The sequence below is a fragment of the Haliotis cracherodii genome, unplaced genomic scaffold (genome assembly GCF_022045235.1).
Source record: "Haliotis cracherodii isolate W230 unplaced genomic scaffold, xgHalCrac1.p SCAF_4, whole genome shotgun sequence".
Classification (NCBI taxonomy): Eukaryota; Metazoa; Mollusca; class Gastropoda; order Lepetellida; family Haliotidae; genus Haliotis; species Haliotis cracherodii.
The window spans coordinates 63,592,507-63,611,001 of NW_027266297.1; the positions used below are offsets into that span (position 1 = coordinate 63,592,507).

The following is an 18,495-nucleotide window of genomic DNA, read 5'->3' on the forward strand; positions in this document are numbered from 1 at the left end:
GATGTTACTGTCATGATGATTCTGAAGATTCAGAAAAATGACGTTACGGCACGTCTAAATCCGAAACAAATACATGGCCCATTTATGCCACATGTCAATAACATATTCAGGCACATCGAACATTCACAATCGTCCATGTGTGGGTGTATCTGTGACCAAACCCTCCAGCAAACGCTCAATATCGTTTACTGATTTTTTTGTTATCTTTTATGAAAGGCAAGTTCCGGAAGGAGTTCAAATCAGTGTGTGCCTGTATCTACCTCCCTTGTGATGGCAAGGACATGCGCAGATACAACAACCGTAAGTACACTGTCAGCGTCACCGACGTCGCAATCTGCAATCCCAGCAACGCCTAGATTGTCTCCAGTGCCTGTGTTTTACACCTCCTCAAGCTGTAGGAGACAAGATGAGAAAGATTGAAGCATGGCCTTTATTTTCTCTCATTGAGCAATTACCTTATGAGAGGGACCCTAATGACTGTCAATCGATGTGTCAAGACAGATGCAAAGGCTAGAGAGATAGTTTTACCTTGTGTTCTTTTATAAGACAGTGGAAGATCGATGAAATATTGTCCTGACACGGACCGTAAGACATTTATTCTGCTTGTGTGTGTTTAATAATGAGCTTCACGACGAGACATAGAGCGATGGGCGACATTAATCTCTGCCACAACTCTGGCACGTACTGATTTAGAAATAGCAATCCTATCGTCTTTTAATTTCTTAAAATGTCACGGAGATACGTTTTTGGTCACAATTATGTCAAAAAACACATTCAAACTGATTTGTTAACGAGTTTATAGTAATGTTGTATTGCCATGTTGTACGATTCATTGGGTCTTTGTCTCTGTTACAGATGAACTGGAGCCCCTTTCCACAACTAAAGGGTACGTATAACGTTAACTTGCCTTTGTCAAGTTAAAACTCAACTTTTCTGCAGTTGGTGACATTATATGCGAGGACAGTAAATTCGATCTGAATTAGCGTTTCTATCCTAACTTTCTTGTTGCAAACCCATTTCAGTATCGTTCAATGATATATCATCACCATCTGATAACATCCCCTACAATGATTTGGATGTAGATGTGGATGTGGATGTGGATGTGGATGTGGATGTGAATATGAATGTGAATGTGGATGTGAATGTGGATGTGGATGTGGATGTGGATGTAGATGTGAAGGTGGACATGGATGTGGATGTGGATGTGAATGTGAATGTGGATGTGGATGTGGACATGGACTTGGATGTGGACTTGGATGTGGATGTGGAGATGGATGTGGACATGGATGTGAACATGGATGTGGACATTGATGTGGATGTGAATGTGAATGTGGATGTGGAGTTGGATGTGGACATGGATATGGATGTGGAGGTGGACTTGGATGTGGATGTGGATGTGAATGTGGATGTGGATTTGGGTGTGAACATGGATGTGGACATGGATGTGAGTGTGGATGTGGACTTTGATGTGCATGTGGATTGGACTTGGATGTGGAGGTGGATAATCTGATCAATATGAGTTTATATCATTTACCGTTCAGAGTACAACCTCCTATGTTTCTTCTGTGATGGTACTGCAAGGATGATTCTTAAGATCTAGAAAAATACCATTGCCTGACGGTCTTGAAATCCGATACAAATATAGGGCAGAATCGTACCTGCACCTTCTTTAATTGTCAAGCTTACATTTCCTGAATTTTGGTTTACTTCTTGCAGTGGACGTCGATACATCGGGAAGGACTCCGACTCCTATGATGTAAGCAGAAGTCGTACCGTGGTCACAGAAGCATAATAACACTCGACAAGTCGTACCGCAGTCAGTGAAGCCTAATAACACTCAAGTCGTACAGTAGTCGCAGAAGCCAAAAAAGACTCGACACGTTTACCACATTAATAATAGGAGGCTGATAACACACTACATGTCATACCGTAGTCACAGTACCCTAATTGCACTTGACAAGTCGTACCATAGTCACAGAAGTATAATAACACTCGACAAGTCGTACCGTAGTCACAGAAGCCTGATAAAACTCGACAAGTCGTACCGTAGTCACAGAAGCCTGATAACACTCGACAAGTCGTAGCATAGTTACAAAACACTAATACCACGAGACAAGTCCTATCATAGATACAGAAGCCTAATAACACTCGACATGTCGCACCGTAATAACAGACGCCAAATACGACTCGACAAGTAGTACCGTGGTCACAGAAGCCTAATAACACTCGACAAGTCGTACCGTAGTCATAGAAGCCAAGTAAGGCTCGTAAGTCGTAACATGATAACAGAAACCTCATAGGACTCGCCAAGTCGACCGTAGTCACAGTGGTCTCAGAAGGCTCGACAAGTCGTACCGTAGTCACAGAAGTCTCATCAAGCTCACTAAGACGTACCGAGGTCACAGCAGCCTAACAACTCTCGACAAGTTAACCGTAGTCACAGAAGCCTAACAACTCTCGACAAGTCGTACCGTAGTCACAGAAGCCTAACAACTCTCGACAAGTCGTACCGTAGTCACAGAAGTCTCATAAAGCTCAATAAGACGTACCAAGGTCACAGAAGCCGAACAATTCTCGACAAGTCGTACCGTAGTCACAGAAGTCTCACAAAGCTCAATAAGACGTACCAAGGTCACAGAAGCCTAATAACACTCGACAAGTCGTACCGTAGTCACAGAAGCCAAGTAAGGCTCGTAAGTCGTAACATGATAACAGAAACCTCATAGGACTCGCCAAGTCGACCGTAGTCACAGAGGTCTCATAAAGCTCAATAAGACGTACCGAGATCACAGAAGCCTAACAACTCTCGACAAGTCGTACCGTAGTCACAGAGGTCTCAGAAGGTTCGACAAGTCGTACCGTAGTCACAGAAGTCTCAATAATACTCAATGATCATGAGTCCATGATGGCGATGAACTACTGTATATGGAATATGTTGTAGTACTCCCATGCTGAGTAACTAAGAGTGGTCGCCTTGCTGCCTTAATGATATTCGACGGACAACTGGAATTGTTGCAGTGCTCACAGGCTCACATGAGAACGCTGACGGACATTGCCGCAGTACTGACATGACGATGTGTTAAAACATATGGACAATGTTGCGGTGCTCACAAGGTGATGTGCTTATATTTATGGACATTGCTGCTGAGGAAGTCGTGTGCTAATTCATACTAAAATGTATCGACAATGTTCCAGTGCTCACCAGGTGATGTGCTAAAACTTATGGACATTGTTGCAGTGCTCACCAGGTGATGTGCTAACACTTATGGACAATGTTGCAGTCCTCACAAGGTGATGTGCTAAAACTTATGGACAATGTTGCAGTCCTCACAAGGGGATGTGCTAACACTTATGGACAATGTTGCAGTCCTCACAAGGTGGTGTGCTAAAACTTATGGACAATGTTGCAGTCCTCACAATGTGATGTGCTAACACTTATGGACAATGTTGCAGTCCTCACAAGGTGATGTGCTAAAACTTATGGACAATGTTGCAGTCCTCACAAGGTGATGTGCTAACACTTATGGACAACGTTGCAGTGCTCACAAGGTGATGTGCTAACACTTATGGACAATGTTGCAGTCCTCACAAGGTGATGTGCTAAAAGTTATGGATAATGTTGCAATGTTCACAATGTGATGTGCTAAAACTAATGGACAATGTTGCAGTGCTCACAGATGATGTGCTAAAACCAATGGAAAATGATGCACTGCTCATAAGTGATGTGCTACAACTAATGGACAATGTTGCCCTAATCACAAATGATGTGCTAATACTAATGGACTATGTTGTACTGCTCACAAGTGATGAGCTACAACTAACGGACAATTTTGCAGTGGGGACAAAGTGATGTGATAAAATTTATTGACATTGCTGCTAACATGATGATGTGTTAACACTCATGGCTTTTGTGAAAAGGCTGTCGTATTCCGTTATTAGTTACTATGAACAACGTTGCAGTAGTGTCATTACTAGATACGAATATATTTTGGTGTTGCAATGCTACAAAATGATACCTAATGGATTATGAACTCAGTGTTGCAATGGAGCTGTACAAGGTTCAAGAGCAAGTTTTGTTGATGATTCTCTATGGTGACAGTGTTATACAAGCGTTGAATATTGTAACTGAAAATACCTTGAATGGAGGTGGTGTGACGGTGCCTGAATGACATCCACCCATCATGACCTATGCATGTTGTGCTAGCCGTTCGTCTACCTGTTGTCCTACACTATGTACAAATGTGGACGAGTTGGGTCAAAGCATATCGTACTGGTTATTGATGTGTAATTGACGCAGATGTGTGACTCTATGACGGTCTTATTCCTTCAGTTCCTCCAATACTACTGGCACTGTCATCAATCCCCTTCACATGTGGACTTTTACTCATGGTTCTATTTACGTGAATGTACATAGGATTGAAATAATTGTCATGTGAACCATATGTGTGGATAGATACTCCTGGGAAATAATGAAAAATTATATTTTAAAAATTTTGCTCACAAATAAATTCATAAATGTAAGCAGGGTGAATGTTTACGTTGATGGGACAAAATAGGAAGAGATTCTTCACATTGAATATAGAAGTTTCATTCATCGTACGGACATTTGGAACCGAATTATCGTCGTCAAAGGTTTCCCCTAGTCTACCAATCATGGGATCGTTTCCTCATCCAAATTCTATTTTCCTGGGCTTGTCCAAGAACAAGACCTGTGCACAAGGAGACTGGAAAATATCTCTGCCTCTTCTGTTCACGATGACTTATGATGAAAAGCTATCTTCGAGTCGAGAGATAACCTGTATGTAGTCGTCAGATTCCACCCATGACATAATCGCAACGTCGCCCGATCAGAAAGTAAATATGCACTCAAACCCCATATGCACAAATAACCCATGAGTAAACGTCAGCATGTGAAAGGAGACTTAGACAAGTTTGTCAGACGCCGTTTTTTTCTGTAATGTGTTTCCACAACTAATGTTTTACTGTTGAACAATGATCGTGATGAAAATGTTATGTGGTTGATTAATTCTACTGCACAGAGAAGCAACATATATAAGTGAAGTTCTAGTATTTAGACCACAATTAATTTGTTACTCGATGTTCATAAAATAATCAAAATGCTAGTCGAGAGGCCTTTTATTTTTTATATTACACTTTATATCAATGTCTAGGAATACTATTCAGGACAAATGTGTAGATTAGCTTCATTGGATGTGATTCACAAGAAAAATGTTTAGCAGGACAATGTATTATGTCATCAGGTAAAGAAGGAGGTAACACACAGTGATGCGAGGTGGATGTATGGTAGTGAGGCGGGCTGGGATGAAAATCTAATACTTAATTTATCATGGCCTTACTATATGGACAGAGGTTTCTGCAGCTCCTGCTGATTGGGGTCGTCAGCAGGACCTGCGGGTAACAAAATATTCGTCACCAGTATGTTTTTGAGAGTTAAGTAAAGAGGGTCTATATGAAACCTCTTCACCTCGAACTCATATAACTCGATATGTCACTTGCTTACCGTCACAGTCTTCTTGTATAACATTCGCATTAACTACAGATTTCGAGGTTATGAGGTTTTATTGTAATTATATATTACACTTTTGATTGTGATATAGGGTAGACACTGTTCCCAGACTGGTAGAGACAACGAACTTGATGTTACTTAATTTGCTTCGAAATACATACATATATATATGTTGATGTTGTGCAGCTCGGGTGCATGTGTTCTGTGTTATATATGAGTGTACAACTGAAGCTCTCTTTAATGTTGATCCAAATATAAATGTGTTATGTATTCTGATCTGATCTGGTCTTACTAGTGTTGAACTGATGTTTGTATGGGCAGTGAGTGTGATGTCAGGAAATAAAGCCAGTGAAAATACTACTGACGTTTCTGTGAATGACTGACACGTGTAATTATCAACAACAGATACAACTACACGGCGCCTCATAGTAGGGATGTATTCCGCTGTCAGATCCGAGCAGAACTGAATATTTTTGGATGGTTGATATAAAGAAAAAACACAACATGAAGTTTCTTTTTCACTGTCAGAGTTGATCTTTCACTATCAGAGTTGATCTTTCACTATCAGAGTTGATCTTTCAACATCAGAGTTGATCTTTCAATATCAGAGATGATCTTTCATTATCAGAGTTGATCTTTCACTATCAGAGTTGATCTTTCAATATCAGAGTTGATCTTTCAATATCAGAGATGATCTTTCATTATCAGAGTTGATCTTTCAATATCAGAGTTGATCCTTTCAATATCAGAGTTGATCCTTTTAATATCAGAGGTGATCTTTCACTATCAAAGATGATCTTTCAATATCAGAGTTAATCCTTTCAATATCAGAGTTGATCCTTTCATTATCAGAGTTGATTTTTCAATATCAGAGTTGATCCTTTCAATATCAGAGTTGATCTTTTCAATATCAGAGTTGAGCGTTCACTATCAGAGATGATCTTTCAATATCAGAGATGATATTTCATCGATACATGCTCCATACATGCTATACCATGGCAGATTGGAGCTTCCAAAAGTACGAACCTTTACCAGTGAAAATACCGAATCAGACATATCCGCAGGGATAGATCCTTGACATTCTAGCAATGGTCTTAATGCGACACATCAATTACTTTGAAGTTTCAAGACCATACCTATCCGAAACATGATGGTTTAAAGCCTCGGCTTACCAATATTTGAACTCTGATCACGTACGATGGCAAGCGGTGTGGTTAGGTTTACGACAAGCCTTGGATTTCGCCGGCTTTAATATGAGGAATCGATCAAGATAACATCGACAGAGGAAACGATTGAGAGGTATGTCTCCGCATGAACATATCAATCAGGAGTCGAAATTAGGAAATTAATCATAATAATGATCGATTGCCGTTTCATTACTTAGTGTGGAGTCGTGTGTCATAGTGTCCCTATAATGAGGACGGTAAAGTCCAGAGTTTAGTCTGTGTTTCATGTGACATGTGAGTCACGGAATGAAACCTCGGGCCGGGGAAGTGATGTATAAGAGAGTTAAGGTCTAATACATCATGCATTATACACTGGTTCAAAACAGAATATATTTTCATACATTCATATGACTCCGATCTCCATAAAATGAGACACACATCCCAACAACCCTTCTCTCTGTGCCACCCCAGTGTAACGCTCCCTCCATCTCCAACCACCCATCCCACCTTATGACTCCACTGCCCCTCAACCTTACCCCTCCTACCTTCCTCCAAGCTTCTCAAACCCACCCAGCCCCTCTCCACCATCACTATCTTCCGCCAAACTCCTCAAACCCAGCCAACCTCGCGCCACCACCACTCACTTCCATCCAACTCCTCAAACCCATTCAACCCCTCTCCACCATCACTACCTTCCACCCAACTCCTCAAACCCATCCAACCCCTCTCCACCATCACTACCTTCCACCCAACTCCTCAAACCCATCCAACCCCTCTCCACTCAGGTCGGGTAGCCTAGTGGTTACAGTGTTCGCTCGTCACGCTGAAGACCCGGGTTCGATTCCCGAAATGGGTACAATGTGAGAAGCCCATTTCTTGTGTCCCCCGTCGTGATATTGCTGAAATATTGCTAAAAGCGGCGTAAAACCATACTCACTCACTCACTCAAACCCATTCAACCCCTCTCAACCATCACTATCTTCCACCCAACTCCTCAAACCCATCTCACCTTTCTAACCCATCCTATCTCTCCACTCCTCATCACCATCCTCTCACCCGAGTCACATTTTCATCTATCAAACAAATATTTTCGAGTTTCATACCTGTGTACCTTTACCGACGTCAGCGTCACTTTGTTGCCCCTCTCCTAGACCAATCAACCTCTGTAATCTCATCACCACCGACACCTGTCCCCGGGCTGCGATGTAGACAGGTCTAATGATACTTGTATCAGTCACAATCACAAGGTGATGAAGATATGGGAAACATAAACATGTCTGTTCGATTCCGTGTTTCCTGCTAGTGGTGTACACGCGGTACTACAGTACCGTGGACAACTACAGTATTCAGTACAAGATGGTGACCATGCACTCATATACTATGACTAAAACTCCTCCACCTACAACTCCTACTATTTCTACTTCTTCTACCATTATTACTACTACTACTACTACTACTACTACAACTACTACTACTACTACTATTACTACTACTACTACTATTACTACTACTACTACTACTACTACCACACCACCAACACTATTACTACTACTTCTACTACTTCTACATCTACTACTAGTACATCTACTACCACTACTTCTTCTACTACTACTACTACCACACCACCAACACTACTACTACTACTTCTACTACTTCTAATTCTACTACTGGTACTTCTACTACCACTACTACTACTACTACTACGACGACGACTACTACTGCCACCACCACCACCACTACTACTACTTCTACTACTTCTAATTCTACTACTAGTACTTCTACTACCACTACTACTACTACTACTACATCCACCACAACTACAACAACACAACAACAACAACAACTACTACTACTAATAATAATAAGAAGAAGAAGAAACAGTAATAATAATATCATGTCTTCTACTACTGCCACTACTACAACTACTATGTCTAATACCACTACTACTACAACAACAACTATTATTACTAGTACTACAACAACTACTATTACCACCACGACAAACACGACTACTACTAATGATGTGTCGACAAAACTCCTATAATACAGATTCTGGAAGGCTTTCACAGCACCATCATAAGCTGTGCAATATAACAGTATGTGCAAGCAGCCTTTGACCGTGCAACAAAATCCCAACTGTGCACTCACAAACTTTGCAATATACTACACTATAACAATAGCCTTTATCCGTATGCAGATACACTCCAACAACAATACCGGTATACCAATAGCCTTTCATCGTCCTGTAGCCATACTCCGACAACAACACCAACTGTGCAATATAAGTACGAACATCCTTTCATGGGTCTGTAGCCATACTCCCACAACAACACAAACTGTGCAATATAAGTACGAATAGCCTTTCATCGTACTGAAGCCATACTCCCACAGTATCCCAAACCGTGTAATATAAGTACGAATAGCCTTTCATCGTACTGTAGGGGCGGTCGGTCAGCCTAGTGGTTAAAGCGTTAGCTCGTCACGCCAAAGACCCGGGTTCGATTTCCGACATGGGTACAATGTGTGAAGCCCATTTCCGGTGTCCCCCGCCGTGATATTGCTGGAATATTGCTAAAAGCGGCGTAAAACCAAAATTCACACTCATCGTACTGTAGCCATACTCCCACAACAATGTAAATTGTGCAATATAACAGTATGTACAAGTAGCCTTTGACCCTGCAACAAAATCCCAACTGTGCACTCACAAACTGTGCAATATACTACAATGCAACAATATTCTTTATCAGTATGCAGATACACTCCAACAACAACACCGGTATACCAATAGTCTTTCATCGTACTTTAGTCAAACTCCCACAACAACACCAACTGTGCAACACAAGTATGAATAGCCTTTCATCGTACTATGACAAACTACCAAAACAACATAAACTGTGCAATATAGGTACGAATAGCCTTTTATCGTACTGGAGCCATACTCCCACAGCATCCCAAATTGTGCAATATAAGTACGAATAGCCTTTCATCGTACTGGAGCCATATTCCCACAGCATCCCAAATTGTGCAATATAAGTACGAATAGCCTTTCATCGTACTGGAGCCATACTCCCACAGCATCCCACATTGTGCAATATAAGTACGAATAGCCTTTTATCGTACTGGAGCCATACTCTCACAGCATCCCAAATTGTGCAATATAAGTACGAATAGCCTTTAATCGTACTGGAGCCATACACCCACAGCATCCCAAAATTGTGCAATATAAGTACAAATAGCCTTTCATCGTACTATGACAAACTCCCACAACAACACAAACTGTGCAATATAGGTACGAATAGACTTTCATCGTAGCTGTAGCCATACTCCCACATCATCCCAAACTGTGCAATATAGGTACGAATAGCCTTTCATCGTACTGTAGGGGCGGTCGGGTAGCCTAGTGGTTAAAGCGTTAGCTCGTCACGCCAAAGACCCGGGTTCGATTCCCGACATGGGTACAATGTGTGAAGCCCATTTCTGGTGTCACCTGCCGTGATATTGCTGGAATATTGCTAAACGCGGCGTAAAACAAAAACCCACACTCAACGTACTGTAACCATACTCCCACAACAACGCAAATTGTGCAATATAAGTACAAATAGCCTTTCATCGTACTGTAGCCATACTCCCACAACAACACAAACTGTGCAATATAAGTACGAATAGCCTTTCATCGTACTATGTCAAACTCCCACAACATGACAGTTTTAAGTACGAATAGCCTTTCAAGGGTCTGTAGCCTAATTCCGACATCATCACATGAGCTGGGCACTCATTACCTCCATCGTCCTCCAATGCCAAATAACACCAATATTAAATCTAGCAGTGATGGTGCCAATAGTCTTTCATTATGGTATGTGTCAAAAAACGTATTATCACAAATCATGTGGATAGGGAAGGATAATTAGTAGGTAGGTGTGGGTGTCCTTACACTAATGGTTGAATGCAACCGCAGCAATCATTACCCGCCCGATACATTCCGCTGTGTACACTTTCTGGCAATACCGTGATTTAGGTTATCAGTCTTATTTCGTATCACACGAACACGTGCTTCTGAATCCTAGTCTATTATATCTGTTAAATCGTTAAGTTTTCTCAACGAAACGTCAGATGTAAGTAAAGAAATGAATCTTTTAAATGCTGCTGTCAGCAATATTTCAACTTTATCACGGCAACCTGTAAATAATTGAGTCTTTGTCAGCAAACCAGCGGTTTATATTATGAACTGAATGAAATTTCATCTGTATTCACCAACTCGGGCACCATCAGATTTCCACCGCTTCCCAACCTTGAAAATAGAATTGTCTGGCAAGCATGATAATATCACCAAGCCTCCCAGTGGATTTAGTCACCTCTTACGACAAGCTTTGTTTGTTGTTTAACGCCGCACTCAGCAATATCCCAGCTGTTTGACGGCGATCTGTAAATAATCGAGTCTGGACCAGACAATCAAGTGATTGACATCATGAGCATCGATTCACCCTTGACTCCATGCAATAACCAAGTCAGCGAGCCTGACCACCCGATCCCGTTAGTCGCCTCTTACGACAAGCATAGTCGTCTTTAATGGCAAGCACAGGTTGCTAAAAATCTAATCTACCCTGGATCTTCACGAGTCTTTTACGGGATGCAGATATACCAGGGACATATATTGTATACTGGTCCTGGGCCCACTTGCACAAAGCGATCTTGGCGCTACACCTATCGTAAGCCTATGTTAAAGTATGGGAGTTACGATCATCTTAGAGCTAAGATCGTTTTGTGCAAGTGGGCCCTGGTCTTAAGGATACATGTCGGATTTTTGTTGACTGAAATTTGAAATGCTTTAGTTCGAAAACGTTTACCCTTTTCCCACAGAAGTAGAACTGGCAGGCCAAGAACGACAATCGGAGCGATTTTTGTATTCGAAATCACTGATCAAAACATGGCCAAGGGACCCAACTCTGCACAACGGGTGCTCAGCATTCATTGGGCGATAGACGTACAATCATTGATACTTGAACAGGCGAAATATTAGAGTTGAAAGCTTTGCCTTTATTTGAAATATACACCCTACTCTAAATAAAAGCCAGTTTCATACTCTGTATGGGTTGTGTCGATATGGGTTATGCTTCATGACAGATGAATTTAGGGTGGGATTACTTTAAATTCATCACTATTAAACCGCAGGGTGAAAGTACACATTTGACAAATTGATTTTAACAAAAGACAAACGTTATCAAAACCCTGTCGCCGAAACCCTGCAAACACATAACCAACGAATAACCATTTATTGTTTGTTTCCTTACTAGTCATCATCAAACATAGGTGTATCCTTCTTTTGGTGTTTATAACATATCTTTGTTCGAGAACTGTCTTTGGCTCATAGGTCCTCTTCAAGTGTCCAGTATCTTGTCAATGTCTTCGTTAACGTGTTATTCAAGTATATATTATCTGCAATGTCCTCGGTCACTTAGTCACCTTTATTAACTGCAATGTCAATTGTTATCGAACGATATCATATGCAATGTCCGCTGTCACTTTTCCTACTATATTATATGCACTGTCCTCGTTCACTAAGTGTAAATATGTCATAAGTCATCATATATTAACTGCAATGCCCCGATCACTAAGTGTAAATATGTCATCAGTCACATATATTCACTGCAATGTCCCATTCACTAAGTGTAAATATGTCATAAGTCATCACATATTAACTGCAATACCCCCGTTCACTAAGTGTAAATGTGTCATAAGTCATCATATATTAACTGCAATGCTCCGTTCACTAAGTGTAAATGTGTCATAAGTCATCACATATTAACTGCAATGTCCTCGGTCCTTAGTTTCAAACTACACCACATGCAATGTCCACATCTAAAATGTCCATCAAATTTTCATATTATTCCAATACAGTATCTGCAATGTCCTCGTTCACACAGCCTCGATCACCCAGTGCATTACGTTCGTTTTATTATGATACATACCATTCGCCCATTCGCCATTCGCACTCATGCCTTCGTTTGGAGTCCGGTTGAAATGATGCTAAATTTAGGCGACCAATCATTTTACACTGTCCTTTCATAATTGAAAGAAGTGCTAACGCTAGAACTCGCCTTGTTGAGTACTGTACCAATTACAACTGGGATCTTAAGACACCCCTTCCTGTCTCATATATACTCAATATAATATATGTTCCAGGAAAACATCATCATCTTTTCGAGGCAAGGGAGTTAACTGGAATTTCAGTTAAGGCTGGAATTTCTGGGTTTGATCGTAACGCCACCAGTGGCTATTACGAGTTATGTCCCTTCTTTGTTCCTCCTGTTGACCAATACGATTCCACCACTCATATCACTTGCATTTGCTTCAAACAAGATCAATACGATCTGATAGATAATCAAAATCTATATTGTAATAAAACGTGTCTTACTGCGCGAAGTGCCTAAAATCATGTAAGCATCTTGATTAAAAGCATGAAAAGATTTGGAAAATATCTGTTCACGTAAATCTAGCAATCGAGTGAAATCTGCACGGCAGTTTACGATCCGGATGTCGATTTCGTTACGCAATTTTGATTGGACTATGCATAACCACGTTGGTCCAGCTAAAATGTGACTCCACAATTCCAGTCTAGTTCGGCAAGGGTGGAAACTGGACTTTTAGAGTCAGTTAACTCCCTTGCCTCGGGAAGATGACGTCAACTCTTATGGTTCTATTAAACATCCCGAACCAAACAGAAAAAGGTGACGTCACTTCCGAAGCTATTGTGGTGAATGAGTGAGTGAGTACGGGTTTACACCCGTTTTAGCAATATTCCAGCAATATCACGGCGGGGCGACACCAGAATTTGGCCTTACATATTGTACATATGTCAGGAATCGAACCCGGATCTTCGGCGTGACGAGCAAATGCTTTAACCACCAGGCTACCCGACCGACCCTGACGGTGAATGATTTTAGGGTATATATCGTAAAAGAACAGAGACATAATAAACTGGGTACTTATTATTATATTATACATAAGATAGCAAACCCTTCCCTCTCAAGAATAACGTCGTCCAATTTACGACGTCATCAAGTTGCCAGCGCATGTTCGAATCTCCAGAAATGACGTCATGATAGAACAGTGTTTTAGCGTGAAATAAACCACGCTTTGTTCTTTATTGTTCTCTGTGATTTATCGCGGAGCTAACTTATATTGTACGATAAACAACGACCACGAGGCTTTTATTTCTTTAAATATTGCGCAGATATCCAGGTACCAGTATCTGCTCAAATGCGGTTTTATATGTTCCCCGACCAATGGATCCGTTTGCATTTCAGTTCTCAACTCCCTGAGGAGTATACAACCCAAGCTGCCTATGGGCGCTGTAAATGTTTTCACTGAACGTCCAACCGACTTATATACATTGTCCTCGCTCTTTCCATCAGCATCAACTGCAATGCCCTGGTTCACTAAGCATCCACATGTCTATTGGCCTCGATGATCTGCTCCACGAGGCCCGCCTCCTCCAGAGGCTGTAGTGTAAAGTCTGTAAGGACAATGGTGAACGGGTGGTTGTGCTGCTGCAGCCACAGCATCCCTTCCTCCCGGATGTCGAGGGACCGTCCGTAAAGACTCGTCAGGCACTGGAACCGGACCGTGATGACCCATTGAAGGATGACCAGTTGATGGTGGTGGACGTGGATCTGGGACAACTCGTTCTCCGAGTGTTCATCCAGAGTTTCCCCAGTACACACATTTGGCCAGCGAGCATATATCACCCCACGAGGCCACACCTGGGTTGAGGTGGGTCTGTCGTGGAGGAACAGCACCCTCCTGCCCGACCCCCACACATCTCCCATGGTGTGTTCGGTGAGACCGATGGTCCATCTGTTAATGACCGTCTCCCGGAACAACACGTTCAGCCAGACAGACAGCTGCCGTTGCATCGACATTTCCAGTGTTGATGTATGCTGGAAATCAACTATAAAGAATTCCCTCGGATGAAGCTGAGAGAAAGCCCATATCTCAAGGAGATCCGCGAGAACGAGTTGTCCGTAGAAGACCCCGTGTACCACCCGAGCTCCGTAAGCCTCTTCCATTGCTCCAAGCCTGTAGTCCACATACCGCACACCCGCCATTAGCTGCTGTCCCACCCGGACGTTCTGACACTTGGCGAGGTGGTACAGGAACATATTGAAGGAGAACGTCCCGCTGTGATGTGTCCCCGCTAGACGGAGCTGTTTGATTGTCTTGTTTACCAGTACATCACCCATGTTCCCCATCCAGTCCGGGTGTTGTCGGGCCGCGGGGATTTCCCGACTTCTGCAGTCAATGGTGAACTCATCTCCCGCAGCCTCTCCATCCAGACTATAGGAGCGAAGTTCTCCGTGGTCACAAACCGCTACCACGTGGAAGTCCCCGTCACAGCTGCCGATGGCCCCGTTTAAGATGTCTACGTCCACGACGCCCGAGCAAACGTCCCTGCCGTCACAGAGAGCCTTCACGTAATCTGTGAGAAGGGATTCTTCATCTGCCAGAGCTCTGCCCGTGCCACAGGAAGCCCCATACACAGCCTTCAGGACCGTCATACCACTGGAAGACAGAGCGATGGTTTGGGAAGACACGACACCAAGTACCCAGGCCGCTGAGAAGAACAGTGTTATATACCTGAAACATAATCAGAAAAGCATGTCTCTCACAGTTCAAACAGTTGGATGCTTTTGATTGTTTACAGTGAGCGAGTGAGTTGGGTTTAACGCCGCGTTTAACAGTATTCCAGTTATAACACGGTGTGTCAGCTGAATGTGGGAGGAAAGCCCAAAGTGATGCAGGTCTCGGACGTTTACTTCGTTGGTGAAACCCCCGATCAGAGGTATGATGCTGACAAACCTAGAAACATAATCGGGGACAACCGGGATTGAAACCCACAATCATAGGTTTCTGGCGTGCCCAAGGGACGCAACTTTGCACAGTGAATCGCGGCGCCTTAGACGACTGGGCCACCCGTGCCTCCGATTGTTTACAGTGAAAGAGAAGATCCTCTATTATCGCTGGATAACGAATGCTAAGAAAGATTCCTTGACTTTCTTAACTTAATTTTTTTTTTTATTAAATCAGGTTCTTTATTATTATAATGCTAACAACGACGACATCAGACGCCCCAACTTAACGTCATCAGGTTCCCCACTTAACGTCATCAGATTCCACCACTTAACGTCACCAGGTTCCCCAGTTAACGTCATCAGATTCACGTGGCGTCGATGAAACTCATTCCTTCGGCGTTTGTTAGGCAGTGCTGAATTGCGTCCCGGAATCATCTTTCTTGTATTCATGTGTATATGTACAAAACCTGCGTCACATTGGAATATCTCCAAACTTAACCTGACACGCCGCGATTCACCGATATATTGTTCAGAACGACGTTAACACACTTACGCTGACGCTTCTTGATTTAAATTCCTTGTTGTAAGGCACCCATACAACTTTTATGAAATTACAATATGCAACCTAGAGTTTGTGTATCAAATCACTTCTGTGGACCATATATCTATGTATACAGAAAGTGCGTTATACAGTAAAATTGCATCTCAATCAACTGTTCAAAAATGTGTCGGAAAGACATTTTGAGACAAAGTTTATGGGAGGGCTCGTCACAGCCATTCCCCATGGCTCGCCTCAGTATGGGCCACCACACAGATACATGTAAGTATGATGTAGATATTCCCTCACCGGAAAGACTTGACGCGTGATGTCTAGACGCGAACGTCCCTCATTCTAATCCGACGCAACGGGCGCATACAGCACTGACATGTGATATCTCAGAAAGTAGCGTAGTAGAAATCCATTCAATTTTGTGGCATGTCTTGGGAAATTTTAACAAATAGAATGTCTGGCTACATATTTTTCATTCTTTGATAACAGCGTGAATTTACATGTGCGTTGCCTCAGTCGGCAATAGCAAAGCTATACCGTGGAAGCTATGGATTGAACCTGGATCAGATAGACCAACACTACGGGAATTGTACATGTTAAAGTATAGTAAACTACGGTTATAACGAACTCAAAGAGACTACTAATTTTAGTTCGTTATAAGCATATACGTCAGCAAATAGTCGGGACCAAAAAGTAAGTTCGTTATATCCGTCAGTTCGTTATAAGCGTGTTCGTTTTAACCGTAGTCTGTTGTTATAAGAAAGAGAATTTTTGGATGTCAACTTCTTTATTATGAGGAACACAACGTTTTAGAGTATATGCTTACTCCTTCATCAGGTAAATAAGTGCGGTATCATAACAAAGGTGCAAACTTAAGAGGAAAAAACAACAGATAATTGGTGCTGTCAGGTGATAAGCAATGAACAAATGTAAGCCAGGACTTAATAGTAAATTAGCGCTGATAGGTGACGGTGATGGATGACAGCCAATTGTCACTGATGGGTAATAGACAATAGGCAGAGGGCATTCATTCACCTGATGAAGCAGTGAGTGTATTCTCCAAGACGTTGTGTTCCTCATAATAAAGAAGTTGACATCCATAAATTCGCTTCCTTATGTGTACCTAGTCTTAATGCCTTTCGATGACTTGATGTTAAAGTATAGCTGTTACAGTCGCAGATGTCAACCTGCTTTGTCATTGAGGCCTGTGCCTCTTCAACCATACTGACGAACCGCCTCCATGTTATTCGATTCGTTCTTGACCGTTACTGTGGTACAATATCTTAAATGTGATGCTTGGTCCTTACTGGTGTACTAGGCCCTTACTGTAGTACAATATCCTAAATGTGATGCTTGGTCCTTACTGGTGTACTAGGCCCTTACTGTAGTACAATATCCTTATTGTTGTGCTACGTCCTTACTGGTGTACTAGGCCCTAACTGTAGTACAATATCCTAAATATGGTTCTTGGTCCTTACTGGTGAACTAGGCCCTTACTGTAGTACAATATCCTTATTGTTGTGCTACGTCCTTACTAGTGTACTAGGCCCTAACTGTAGTACAATATCCTTATTGTTGTGCTACGTCCTTACTGGTGTACTAGGCCCTAACTGTAGTACAATATCCTTATTGTTGTGCTAAGTTCTTACTGGTGTACTAGGCCCTAACTGTAGTACAATATCCTAAATGTGATGCTTGGTCCTTACTGGTGTACTAGGCCCTTACTGTAGTACAATATCCTTATTGTTGTGCTACGTCCTTACTGGTGTACAAGACCCTTACTGTAGTACAATATCCTAAATGTGATGCTTGGTCCTTACTGGTGTACTAGGCCCTTACTGTAGTACAATATCGTTATTGTTGTGCTAGGTCCTTACTGTGGTACAATGTTCTTACTAGGTAACTACATCCTGACTGAGATATCAGGTCCTTACTGGGGTAAAAGGGATCAGAGACCCGTTTCGCAAAACAATAGCTGCACTACGATCATCGTAACCCGTAGCGATGAGATTGCTTCGTGAATCGGGTCCAAACTACTTTAACCCTTAAAACTTTGTTATACAATATTACGTATGCCAATTCGTGAACGCATACAGATATATATGACAAATGCGATGTTTGCCTCACCTCATGTTGTTGTGGCGATTCCAAAGCCTGCACTCTCGACACCGTCCCAGCAGATATGGTGACAGGTCACAGCCAGCCTTGTTCTCAGATAAGCACGTATCAAATATCATCTCCTCGTGTCATACATACGACGTCTTTACCATTCCATCAGCTTAGGTTTTAGTTTGGTTTGGTTTGGTGTTTATCGCCGCTCTAAGCAAGATTCCAGCTATATGACGGCGGTCCGTAAGTAATCGAGTTTGTACCAAACAATCCAGTGATTGACATCATGAGCAT

At 42.2% G+C, this 18,495-nt stretch overlaps 2 protein-coding genes across 2 annotated transcripts in view; one reads left to right on the top strand and one right to left on the bottom strand.

Annotated features, from left to right (window-relative positions):
- The window catches only part of LOC139480023 (orexin receptor type 2-like), a 57,836-nt gene extending 54,693 nt beyond the window's left edge, over nucleotides 1-3,143 (top strand). The window contains exons 5-7 of the mRNA XM_071262998.1: nucleotides 217-300; nucleotides 856-886; nucleotides 1,717-3,143. Of these exons, the coding sequence (XP_071119099.1) occupies nucleotides 217-300; nucleotides 856-886; nucleotides 1,717-1,792 (191 nt within the window). The 3' untranslated portion in view covers nucleotides 1,793-3,143. The remainder of the gene's footprint in view (nucleotides 1-216; nucleotides 301-855; nucleotides 887-1,716) is intronic.
- A 10,657-nt stretch (nucleotides 3,144-13,800) lies between these two features.
- On the bottom strand, nucleotides 13,801-18,279 carry LOC139478907 (uncharacterized). The gene is made up of 2 exons (XM_071261588.1): nucleotides 18,220-18,279; nucleotides 13,801-15,327 (listed from the first exon to the last, which is right to left on the bottom strand). Exons 1-2 carry the CDS (start codon nucleotides 18,222-18,224, stop codon nucleotides 14,130-14,132), a joined length of 1,203 nt encoding a protein of 400 aa, XP_071117689.1. The 5' UTR covers nucleotides 18,225-18,279; the 3' UTR covers nucleotides 13,801-14,129.
- Nucleotides 18,280-18,495: the final 216 nt, after the last annotated feature.